Source organism: Neodiprion pinetum, chromosome 4, assembly GCF_021155775.2.
Source record: "Neodiprion pinetum isolate iyNeoPine1 chromosome 4, iyNeoPine1.2, whole genome shotgun sequence".
NCBI classification, from domain to species: Eukaryota; Metazoa; Arthropoda; class Insecta; order Hymenoptera; family Diprionidae; genus Neodiprion; species Neodiprion pinetum.
The window spans coordinates 32,478,852-32,491,652 of NC_060235.2; the positions used below are offsets into that span (position 1 = coordinate 32,478,852).

The window sequence follows — 12,801 nt, forward strand, 5'->3', positions numbered from 1 at the left end:
CGTGATTGCGGAATGTAGAACTTTGCCCAGAGGTTTTACAATTTTTTAGTGACTGAAATAAATGGTACTTTGTGATATAATACTGTTTTCATTTGGGCAAGATAGTGATAAGAAGGGTTCTTTAGATACGGGTGAATACAAGTTGTGATCTAACGAAGATACACAGAACAGACAACATTGTTATCAGTTCTATAATTTCGATGAAACGTACTATATAATAATAATATAAATTAAAGCTCGAGATATAAAGGCCAGAATAGCGACAAACACCATGTACATATAAATTTGCTGAGTTTAAAAATAAAAATGAGCTCGCAAGTCACGAAATGACCAATGATATCCGTATGCATGTAGACGTCCTACGTGAACAATTTAAACACATGTCGGTAAAGAGTAGAATAATTTAACGTGCTAATATTTGTTGACACTGCATTTTTATCACGACTAACTCTGAATTTAGCGATGACCGAAGTCGTGAGTCAATACAGACAAATCTTGACCGAAAATCTCTTAATTCCTTCACAATCTTCCGACAAAGGGGATAAAAATATGCTGCTCTTTCCCACATAAATTGATTCGCTGATAAGACCGCTTAAAAATTACCGTAAAATCGTTGCAGGTGATAGCACGCGGTACTCGTGGAAAACGTAACACAGGTATACTTACAGTGACCTGGTTGATACGCTCGTCGAGAAGATGATGCTGATCGAGAACAATTTCGTATGAAAGAAGTCTGTCGTGGGCAGCTCGGAGTTCTACTCGGACAGCTGCCATGTCCCGATGAAGGGCAGCAGCTCTTCGCGCTTCCTCAGCGCGGGTTGACAGCGACTCCCAGCGTTCTATCAGACCTGAAATCAAGCGAGACAAATCGACTTTTAGAATTCGCGTCTATGTGGAAACGAGCGAAGTTCTTAAAGCTACAGCCGCGAAGAGGGTGCAAAAAATTACCCATTTCGCAACCCGCGATCTGATTCGCACTCATCGCGCGTACGAAGGTGTGTTAATCACATCGAACCGCGCGTGTTATAAAAATCTAGGTCTCAAAGCGTCGGGATTTCGTGCTCGACTGTAGGATCGACCACGTAACAAACCCTGCCGACCATCCCAGATCGAGCTTAATTCCAGTTTACGAAGCACGTCATGCGATGCATTTAGACTAATTGAGACATGGAATATATCTTTTCAGAGTACATGCCGCGCCTTCGTGCCCATCACAACGGCTGCACAATTGATGGATCTTAAATGAGCAATGGACACAAATCGAAGATCGAAAATGCAATCGGCGCCTAAAAAGAACGCATCGGTCTCGCATGTAAGGAGAAGCGAAAGTGGGAACAAGTCGGAACAAGGTCAAGGGAGTTACTGTTTACGCAAGTGCTGCAAGCTCACCGGGGAAGACGCAATATCACATGAACTTAATCACACTTTATCAGGAGAACGCGTTCCACTGTTGTCATCGATCGGCAAGATTCGCAAACGAGCTCGCAACGAGGTGCAGCTAATGTCGCGAATAACGAAAGCCGGAGAGCAACGTCACCGAAATCAAGAGTCGCGTACTCGGGCCGACTGTCAGTCGGCGTGTGGCACACATACGGCGACTGCAGAAGAACCGACCGCGGTCACCACGAGCCTACATAGAACAAGTCGAAAGTTGATTTGCTTCGCCTCCCTCTCACCAGCTTCTCGCCGTCCTATCCCTCTTTAGTGCCGTCTTTGGTTGTTCGTTCACTCGAGCCAATTTTACACCGAGAATCCTCGGGTCCCTCTAATGTCACGGTGTACCGCATGGTCTAATAACGCGTTTACCTGCTTCTTCATTCAGCAAAGAGCAACGCCATACCGAACTTCTACCTGGGCGTGGAACAAAGACGATACATTTCCCCTCGCAAGACTCAAAGGCCGAAAATAGGCCGGAAAATTTATAGTCGCAGAAGAGGATAGGGAAAAGGAGAACTGCATTGCCAGACCAGCAACAGATTCATCACTCTTAACGGTATCTGCAATAATACCATCGTCGAATTGTTGTTGAATTGTTTCGAAGCTTCAATCGCGGGTCTCGAGCTGACGGTTATATGTCTTGAGACGCACGCGATCGACCTTGGTTATTCCGGACGTCAAGTATCCCCTGATACTGTATCTACTTGTACTTGATTCACGGAATCCCGAAGCGACTATTTATTCCAAGAACTTGATTATCTTAATAGCTGTTCCTACGAACCGAGCTCCTGAAATTGTTTTTACAGCTACCTAGCCTCGAACCAGACTTTAAAAAACAATGAGACTAGTTTCCAACGGATCTTGAAGTTGACCTGACCACTGAATATAAAAGTAAGGCTGAATCACAAGTTGCACTTTTTCTTCGTCATGCTGGTCGGTACAAAACACAGGAAAAACACACTTGCACGGTGTTGCAGAAAAAATTCACTGCTCTCTCTGAACGAGAAAATAATCTTCACGGCACGGCGATTCTTCGCTAACCAGGAATTGCTGAAGAAACCGAGTGAGGCAAGGTATCGAGATCAAGACCGTTAGATAAACTCACTCTTGACGTTATCTGATCGGTGACAGAGAATGAGATCGTACTGACTGGCCGATCTGCTGCGCGTCAGTCTTCCAGCACTGGGAAACCAATCACTACCGAACCGCCTGTGCGAAGACCGGGAGCGGTTCATGACCATGGCGTAACCAGTACGTTTGATGGTCTGCTTTATGAATTATGAGCCCACGAACTTCGGGCCGTCTGACCAAGTTCGATCGGACTACTTGCCGACTGTGTATTTCTTCAAGTTTAGAGACTTACTCCGGTTGGATTCTGAGAGAGCTGAGGGGTGGTTTAAAAATAGGCCAAAGAATCCGACGATACCTTTTTAAAGCGGGACCAGATAATTTCGAGTCGACGAACTTGTATATAGGTATATAGCTTGAAGGATATAAGGACCTTGGATTTAAACTCACGGAAGCCTTGCAGCGTGAACCTTTTTTTTCGTGTTCGCACTATTTTTGGATACAGGAAATTTAAACGTGGGAAGCTTGGCTTACATCTCGACGCGTGGGTGCGACAGTTTGCATTCCAGTTGTGCGAGATCGTGGAAGAGAGAATTGTTAACCACGTGGGTGATACACGGTGTAAATCGTTCACGAAACGAAACTATCGCCACCAAAATAAATATTGTGTTTAAATAATTTTTACAAGCTTGTTGCACAAAGGAAAATATGCCAATTTATGAAGCACTGAAACTCTGACAAATTTACTTTGTATGATAACAATCAAACGTGACGCTGCATAGCTCGTACAGTTGGTCGCTGTAATAACTGTATATAATAGCAGAAATTAGAGGAACAGGGCGTTGGATTTTTGAGCACAGCGTAATGCGACGCAACGGATAGATACAAAGGAAAACGAACGAGAAGGACGCGGTATCGCTGCACATAAACGATTAAACTCGGCGGGAAAGGGGAATGACATTTATCGCGTGCTCTGTGAAAATATAGAAAGGATTTTCTTGGGCAATCGCGTAACGCGGGCGTGGAAATAAGAAACCCACTGCATACATAAAATGGGTCACTCTCTCGTCACAACTATAAGACTTGTACAAAGTAACACGGTTCTAATCGTTGAACGAGGCCAGATTCAAAAAGTTCGTCTCGGTATTCTTCGTTTGGCTCGTGAGAGCTTTGCAGCTTTGATTTCTAAACCTATAATTCTTGAATAGAACCACTCTTTAGAAGTGTTCAAGGAGTTCGCTAGAACAAATCTACATACAAAAATTGATTCCAAGCACACGACGTGAATTACGCTTCATATTAATAATCCGGATACATATGTAGCTGCAAATAATCCAGTGGCGATAATTCAAGGCTACTTTTTACCAACGATTTTCATTCGACTTGCGAAAAGGTAGCAGAACTCTATACCGCTAACCTAACAGCGGCTACGTACGTAGTATATACATATACATGTATTTCTGTCTATGTGTATTCATGCATGAGCGAACAGCAATCACGAACGGAAAAACCACCGCAAATTCATTTTCGAAACAATTGAAGTACGAAGGGCGCGCTATGGCTCGGAATTGACTTTGTAATCTAGCAAAGTTGTAACTAGCTAGCTCCCGTTATTTCTAAATCTCTAACACACTGCCTCGCGAGGATCGTGAAAGAGTCCGTTGCACGAAACGTCGTGTGTGTCGGCCGGGGACAAGAAATATGAAAAAAAGCGCCTTGTAAATGAAAACGGGGTCATACAGGAAACCGTACGAATGTGGGAGCCAGACGGGTCGAGTTGGCAAAACGCGAACATGGGAAGTGCTCGTTGCAGAAAATAAATCGCCCGTGTCATTTGAAACATGCGCAAAAACTCAATTCGTAGATCCGCCATGCAACGGATTAATGGATACGATGTATAGACTAATCGCAAAAAGCGTATTGGGTTCGATTTCAGTATCAACTTCTTTCAGGATCGAATTGATCCTATGGGCATCGCATCGGTATCAAAATTTCCACAGTAAAAAGTGTGCTCCATAATGCTCTCGTATCAAATTGTTACCGATCGAATCATCGAATTGCAGATTTATTTGCGATTTCTCGTTCACGCCGTCATTTCCTAATCCAAGGCGCAATATAATTTTCCATCGGCATCGGTCAATGCCGTGACTTTTTCCGTTATAGGTGGGATTTTACTGGCGAAACGCGCAGGTACCTGTGTTATTGCATTCCCTGCAACACGGGAATATATTATTACATGCGCATTTACGAATAATCCTTATTACGCACGAATGGCATTTAACAATAATTATGCAAAATGCACACCTTGCTAATACCTACTTTTGTGCAAGAAGAGTGGAACTAATTCCAGTTTAACTCCAGGGACTTTCCCCTTCCACGAACCCCGAGGCCACGAATTGTCGTATCCTATCCCTGAGGGGCCAAAACGGGTCTGCAGGTACTCGAAGGAAAGTAAAGAGAAAATGCAGCAAGGAGAGTGGTACGACGAGATTATTGCAGGTGAAGTGAGCTGATCGTTTAACGGATCGGGTCAACGGGCAAGATCAACTGGACAGTGGAATAAAATGCAGGACTCGAAAATCCCATTTGAAAGTTACAAAGAATTGCGAACCCGTCGCATTATATACTGATTCGGATTCCAATTCATCGCCATTGTTTCATCAGAAACTTGACACGGGTGAACGACGACGTCTGAAATGCAAATTGTTGTCTTTCGAAGATCTATCCAACTGCAAAGGTCTGCCCATCTATCAAATATCGCAATTTTATTCAGAGGGCCTTTATTATTTTATCGCATATGCCGCGGGATGAAATCCGATGTATAATTGATGAACCGCTGAGATAGCGAATCACTTAGCAGCCACGTGAAAGATAACCAGCGGACTGCCGTATACGAGCTATGCACAGCGACAGCTCGGCAAAATTGATCTATCCGATTGCTTTAAAAGTCCACCAACGGGATCCATGGGTCAGTCAACTTCCGGTGAAACGTTCGTAGCTGTGCCGATTTAGCTCGCTCAACGGGAGATTATTACTGCCTGCAGCAATCATCGGCAATTATCGTATTTAGCGGAGGGTGCGTAACGTTCAATTAATCATATGAACACACGCGGAAATCTGGATTTTCAATTCAGCCCTTGCGCGGCGTGCGGAAAAGTCTCGCTTTCACGGGATAAACTGCCGAAGGAAAAGTAAAAAAATAGAGCAAAGAAAAAGAAAGTTTCAAGTCCAAGTCGTGGTATGGTCCCTGGTGCGTCGGCATGTTAACTGCACTTAACTGAATGATTATTAATTTCCGACTCGCGAAGCGTTTGCGTAATTAGAAAATTTACAAGCCAGTTCCGCTTTCGTGCCTTCCCTGAGATGTATTTATTGTTTTATCGGCTGTAATTTCGACCCAGTTGCCCCCGCGACCGGAGAAACTGATGCACCAGAAAACGAAGCACTGTCTCGAATTTTCGCCTTAAAGCAATTTGTCCCGAAGTACTATTTTATATCCAGGCATTAGCATCTTCGGAGAAACTCTCATTTTATCTTGCGAATACGCCGCCGTCACCTTGGTTCACGGGCGGATAACCTTTCGAATATACGAAAAACTTTCACGACTCGCGGCAGAACGGGACTAAGTTAAAAAAATACAAAAATGCAGTTTCAAAGGTGATCCAGAGACTGCCGCGGTGAATCTTTCGATTGTCATCAACGTGATATTAATTTCATCCTGAATTTGAGTAAACTGGGACAAGTACCCACGCATAAAGCCTGCGCGTAATTTATATACAACTGGTCTTGCGGTATGCAAGCGTAACATCGCATGACGCACGGCAATTATGCAGCAAGTCGTACTTATAAACCACCCAAGTGTACGTTACATACATTCTACAGAGTGCGTGCAGGTATCAATATTTTCCGATGTTGTTAAATCGATCTTGAATACGCGTTTATTCGATAATCAATCATCAAGCCGCCTGCGCACGTATCTCTAATCAACAAAAGCCTTCCGAGTAAGCTCTAACGAGAATCGTACCAATAATGATCATTACCGCGTGAATGTAGATTAGAACGTGGAAGAATTGACAGTTGTAGGTTGAAGACATACGCTGGCCTGCAGAAGAAACACCTAACGGAATTACGTAAGATCAGCTGTTCGACTTGGCGTATATATACCAACAGAACCAGTAACAGTATATTTAGAAGAACCTTGAGCAGTACGTATAGGCATAAGTGTGCGCGCAACGTGAAACGAAATTTTTACAGCTGTCGTAAAATTTGAAAACACACGAAATCGAATCGTTCGAATAATTTTCAAACTCAATTTTAATTCTTATTAATAGACACAACCCGTTCCATTACATATTAATCAAAAAATAAACCTTGAGGTATAAATAGCCATGAAAATGACATTTTTATTATGACGTAACGAAAGACAGGAAAAAATTCTTCCAATTACTTAATCTCACTAGCGATTAGCATGTCCGCTGCATCTACACGGTAAATTTCCATCGACCGTCCGATAGTATGATGGTTAAAAATAAAAAAAAAATAAAAACAGGACTTTCGTAGAACAAAAAACTCGGAGCTGATCGTACTGTGAATCCGACAAAGTATAACGAATTGGAATTGTTTTGCCAGGAAGAAATACGTACAGCTATGCTCCACCAAATCCGCCGCAGTGATGTCAGTCTGCACAAACATCGTCATCCCTACATTTGGCTTGTGGTTACGCACGACACGCCGATGCACCAAAAGCGCGAATTACAGGTAGAGGTATCCGCGATACGTGGTTGTATCGAAAGTGCAGACTGTTGGGTATCGCGGCAAAAGTAACGTGCGACTGCTCGCGGGCAACGCAGACGAGACTCGAGTCCCTCAAGTCGTGCCACTCCGACTCCCGCGGCTTATAAGGAGCGGCTCTGACGGCTCGGAACGCGACGCTGGCCACCGGAAAACTGTCGCAAAATGCTGCAGAGGTGGCAGGTACTTCGGTTTGTCACAACAGTATTTTTCGATGCAACATTCTTTATTTACCTACCTGTACACCTTCAACTGCTAGGCAGTGAGGAAACAGGCAAAATAGATTTTTTCCTCATTGGAAATTGCGTCGCCCGGTATTGAGGACGGATATTTTATATTTAACGTAGTTGTGGAATGATCAATGCGAAATTAAGACTGTCGTTGATAATTTTTTATTTGCATCCAGACGCAGTCTGTTATAAAAGATTAAATGACAATGATAATGGAATTGAAATGCGCACGAAGATAAGCATTTTTCATGCAACGAACGAGTTTGTGCGGACCTATTAACAATAAATCCAATTCAATGTTTGCAGGAATAAATATTTCTATTCCTGATTGTGGACGCTTTGTATTGTTAATATGGAAATTGTGCTGGGATTGTAGTAGATAGAATAAATATGTAAACACTGTTGTAGCAAGCAAAAATTAGTCAACATGTATTTATCGAGACGTAAGAAAAAAAAAAATAACTACGAAAAAGGCCTTACCGTACGAAGTAAGTGTACCATCCAAATTAATGTGTATGTACAATTTTAGAACAAACACTGTGTCTATAATGCTTGATAGTGCTATGTGATTTAGGAGTAATAGTTGTGAGTTTTTTTGTTTTATTTTTTTAAATATCGTCTCGTCAATGTTCAGCAAGAAAACAGAACGGATATTATAATACTATGCAAAATTAGTTCTAAGAATAACCTACGTTTATTGCTTAAAACTTAGGTTTGAAACATCATTTAATCATGTACAAAATTCTAGGAATGTAAACGAGGATGATAACAATAATAAATTAGAATAATACGAGTAAATAAATCGAGGTTCAATACACACATAACACGAGAGACAGATATACCCTCGCATATATCTACCTATATTAATTCAGATCACAACAACACAAAACAAGCCAATGCAAAGAACAAAATAGTAAAGGTACAGTTCTAAAAATAAATGGTTTCGAAAAAAAAACAGTACAATAATTCGTACCACTACTTAAATTCAGTTTTCAAAAAAAAAGAAAAACCGAGTATAAAGAGCGGACAATAAACCTTGTCAGGTAATACTCGTATAAAGTTAGGACCTACTCAATTTAGAATTCAATGAACTCCAATGAGAGATCAGCGACCGGTTTAAGAATGTACATAATCACGCCCATTGCTCACATTCGTTAGCTGACTAAGAATAGATTCAGCGTGGATGATACACATAGATGTATAAATTATTTGCCGATATCCGCGGAGCGAGTAAATACTATAGTTTAGCTTAGACGGGGCACGTTACGAATCGGTATTTTACAAGAGAAATAGGAATACAAGACCGCTAAGGGCGGTTACCAGTAAGGCAGTTGCGTACGATAGCAGTGTGAACGGGAAGGGTGTGCGGGAGCGAAGCTTCAGACTCGGGTTCTCATTCTGTATCTGATTTTGATACTTACTGCGAATCTGCTTCGTGTTCCTTTCCCCTCTCAACGCCCCTCCCGCCGCCTCCAGAACTGCGCGTAAACACCTTATGTTTTCCTTGCAGGTAGACTCTACTTCAGCCTGAAATGAAACGATATATTTATAATTGAAAACAACTATTACATGTCAAGTGCAGGGTGATGCGGGACATGACGGAAGTTTTGTTCTTTTTTTTTATGCGAAATGAGGCGGAAATGAAAGCAATTAAACTAATTTTTATCATGTTTATTCAGTCTGTATTCAACTCACAGTAGTAACATTCAGTTTATGCATGTTTTATCAAATCTATCAACCTACGATCTGTGAATGAAAAGTTCGTATATGTACACAACCTAGGCTGAGGCTAGAATTCGAAATTTTTAGTTTTCTTGTTGTTGATATTTTTCTTGAAACTGTACTGCTTTTGAACAGTTTGTCGCAAATTACACGTGAAATAATAAAAATGAAATAAAATCTTGCAAATTTAGATGAAAGTTCAAGTCAAGAGGTAAAAGAAATGAAACTACTTTCAATCTCGATACGTCATTCGGATTACTTGCCCCGAGTATTTAGGACTTCAAGTAATTCAACAGCCGTTTTTCTTTACAAGTTTATGCAAGTTTTTAGTAAATCTTAAAAGCTGTTGATAGAAGGAATAGTGCAGATGATAGTGATATAGTTAACGGTAAACTCATCGATGTGCCTAATGATCACGTTTATATCAAGCCCGACTGAAAGTATGTACCACAAAATTTCGGAACCTCGCAAGCTAATTAACGCACACTTATAATCAAACATTTGTCGAGGTTTTCAATTTTCAATATTGAATTTTTCTCCTTTTTTTACAGCTTAGATACATGCACGGCATTCAAACACACTTAATAATTTATAAACAGATCTTGTTTCGACGTTTTTTCCAGGTTGGTTGATATTTAATTCATCATCCACTGCATTACAACAACCTTCAAAGAACAACCTTGAAGTGGCAGTTTAAAGTGCATGATTCTATTATCCTTTGAGAACCAGTCTTTGCGCCACAATTTCATTTCCGGAAGCTGCTAATAACTATTCTAAAGCCATGCCTAGCGTCAAATACGCAGCATGCAACTACTTACAAAAGTCAAAGCTATTCAAGCAAATAAATTTTGTCGTGAAGTCAGTACTTAAAGGTAATCGTTTTAAACATACTGATAGCTACAGTGGTGAAAAATAGAAACTAAATTGAGTATTCCAAGAAATTTTATTGGTTTACTACCAGTTAGTGATTAAAGTTTGTTTTTGAAATGAAACACAAGCCAGGAACCTACCTTAGTATTATTTAAGGCATTTTTTGGCGAGCCACTGATATTGCAATCACGGTATACCAGCGCCTTGCCATGCAAATCCTTTAGTAGCGAATTCGTATAATCCGAATACATGACTCTAATGCCTACGTCGACAAAAGCTTCTCAGTTTTAGTATCTCACCAGCGGAATGAATAGCACGCGGTAAAATCTTCGAGCATACTTTGACCACGACTGTTTTAACTTTGCAAATCAATAAAAACTTTAAAGCAATTGAAAGAAAACTCCATATGGAAGATAGAAATTTGCGCATTGAAGAACTCGTATACATATTCACGACGATACGTACGCAGTCGTCGTCGAGCAAAAGGGTGCGTGTTGGTCGCGACAACAACCCTTCAGAAAGAACAAGCTGTGACTGCGATTTTTCAACCAGACTACGAAGATCCTCTATGTCGCTGTCGCTATCCTCGTTCGTTACTCCGAGTCCCTGTAAAAATAAAGTAAAATGTTTATTATTTCACTGTTGGTGTGGAAATACATGACATTAATTTTTTATCCAAGTATTTGGTAATTAAATTGTACACGTTGTGGTTGGATCGGTTTCTGCCATGCCAGCGATTACGTAATGAATTTCTAGAGAAAATACGATTGGTAACCGTGGCTGGGACACGGATGAATCGTTCCTCGACAAATGTCCCTAATGGAGCTAAATTGAGCTTGTGATTATTATGACAGACTAAATGGAATGTCTGATAAATATAAGTACTGAGGTATGGCACCAAACAGACAACCAATGTGTGTGTAAAATTTTATTGCCGTATTTTAGTGAGTAAAATATACTCATTATTGATAGTAAATGTATATATAGGTATATATGTATATAGATATTTATAAGATCTGTACCAATTTTCAATTGTATAACGCATTTATATATATTATGCAAATAAAATAATCAGTCGAGACTAGGTATGTACCAACGTAATTATGCATTCACAGTTGACGATATCACAGAAAAAATATTGATATCTGATCTAGAACAATCAATAAGAAGAGACGTACATGCTGCTTGCGTTTCCTCGGCAAAGGCGGCGAGACATCTCTGCGTGCGCTCAAGCTCGAAGCACAATCGGATTGACTGTCAAGAAAGTTTCTGTAGTCATCGCCGAATTCGAGAAGACGACGGGCTGCTTCAGAGTCAGGCGCCTCACTGTAGGGCTCGCTCATGTACTTTTCCTAAAAATAATTTACGCCAATGTTGAGCATTTTCATCATCATCTTCGAGTAAAAAGCAATCAAAATAACGTGAGGCAACCGTTCGTACAGACAAACTCAGCCGTCAGATACATCTGACTTACCTGATAGTTATCCCAAGCCTGTTCCGAGAACGAGTTGTTGCTGAAGCTGTTCTTTTCTACATCGCTGTCGACGTTTATTTGCGGAATACTCAGATCGGTACTGAAGAGTACAGTGTCTATGAGGTTTCCCTTGAGTGCAGAAATCGGCATCCTGGCGGTCGGGCAAGGTTCGTCCTCAGTCTCCGAGGTCGACTCGTCTCTCCTGTGATAATTGGATCTGGCTGGCGGGGCCGGATCGCTGACCGTATTTCTCTCTAATGACAATTGCTGACGAGCTGTTGAACCCGAAAACGAACCAGACTTGACGAGAGTTGTTGGGCGGCCATAGCCGTCACGCGCAACAACACGAGCTCCACGAATCGCGCCACTCTTACGCGAAGAACGCTGCTGGTTTGAACATCCGTCACTCCCCGCTGAATGATGATTCACGTTCATGCTGTCCGAACCGGATTCACTTTTGCGACCCTGTTGGATCATCACGTAATTTCGCCGATAAGTAATTAAGATTTTTTCAGAGTACCGATTTGGTAGCTAGAAATAACGCCACTATTTTAATTTCTCACCAAATGCTTTTTGCGCAGCTTGATCTTCTTCCTACGTAAGGAACTGTTCTTGGTCGCACTTCCATCCAAACCAATCATCGTTTCTTCCAGCAGCGTTGATGACGAATTATTGAACGCGGCGCTCGAACCACTGAAATGAAAAATATCGCAACTTTAGGTATCTGATTAGACGACTAGCGAGGAAATCAGTTTTTCATGAGCGTAAAAAACCAGGAAAATCCCCTCACCTGGCATCCAAAGAACCAGATTTCATCGGCGGCGAAGCGACAAGCTGATGCAGAGCTGATTCAGAGATGGAAAATTGTGATATCTGATCTTTGCTTCCTTCGAGGTTTCCGCCATTACCAATTTGGGATATGCAAGAAACGCTCCAGGGTCGCGGGCCGTTTGATTTTCGTTTTATACGCATGACAACCTTCGGTGTGCTTGAGTCGGTTAGCAAGTATTGCTTATCGTTGACGGGAGTTTTGTCGTAGTCGGTTACAACCTCCTGCGAAACGGACTGCGATACGCAATCCAAACTGCCAACAAATTGTCGATAGGTTGCCACGCTGCTCTGCAGATCCTCCGATGATTGCGATTGCTTGTCAACGTCCGATTCTCCCGTCGTGCATTCGCCACTCGCATCACAGCTGTCCAACGCCTG

At 41.7% G+C, this 12,801-nt stretch overlaps 1 protein-coding gene and 1 long non-coding RNA gene across 2 annotated transcripts in view; one reads left to right on the forward strand and one right to left on the reverse strand.

The window, feature by feature from the left end:
• The window catches only part of LOC124217324 (klarsicht protein), a 124,396-nt gene that overhangs the window by 18,826 nt on the left and 92,769 nt on the right, over positions 1–12,801 (reverse strand). Inside the window, exons 14-20 of the mRNA XM_046622734.2 lie at positions 12,383–12,798; positions 12,156–12,285; positions 11,593–12,057; positions 11,297–11,470; positions 10,584–10,724; positions 8,948–9,053; positions 667–848 (exon numbers count right to left, since the gene is read on the reverse strand). Coding sequence (XP_046478690.1) covers positions 667–848; positions 8,948–9,053; positions 10,584–10,724; positions 11,297–11,470; positions 11,593–12,057; positions 12,156–12,285; positions 12,383–12,798 — 1,614 coding nt within the window. The remainder of the gene's footprint in view (positions 1–666; positions 849–8,947; positions 9,054–10,583; positions 10,725–11,296; positions 11,471–11,592; positions 12,058–12,155; positions 12,286–12,382; positions 12,799–12,801) is intronic.
• On the forward strand, positions 6,548–8,350 carry LOC124215967 (uncharacterized). Its single transcript, XR_006882490.2, has 2 exons — positions 6,548–6,710; positions 7,135–8,350. It is a non-coding gene; the product is annotated as an uncharacterized lncRNA (long non-coding RNA).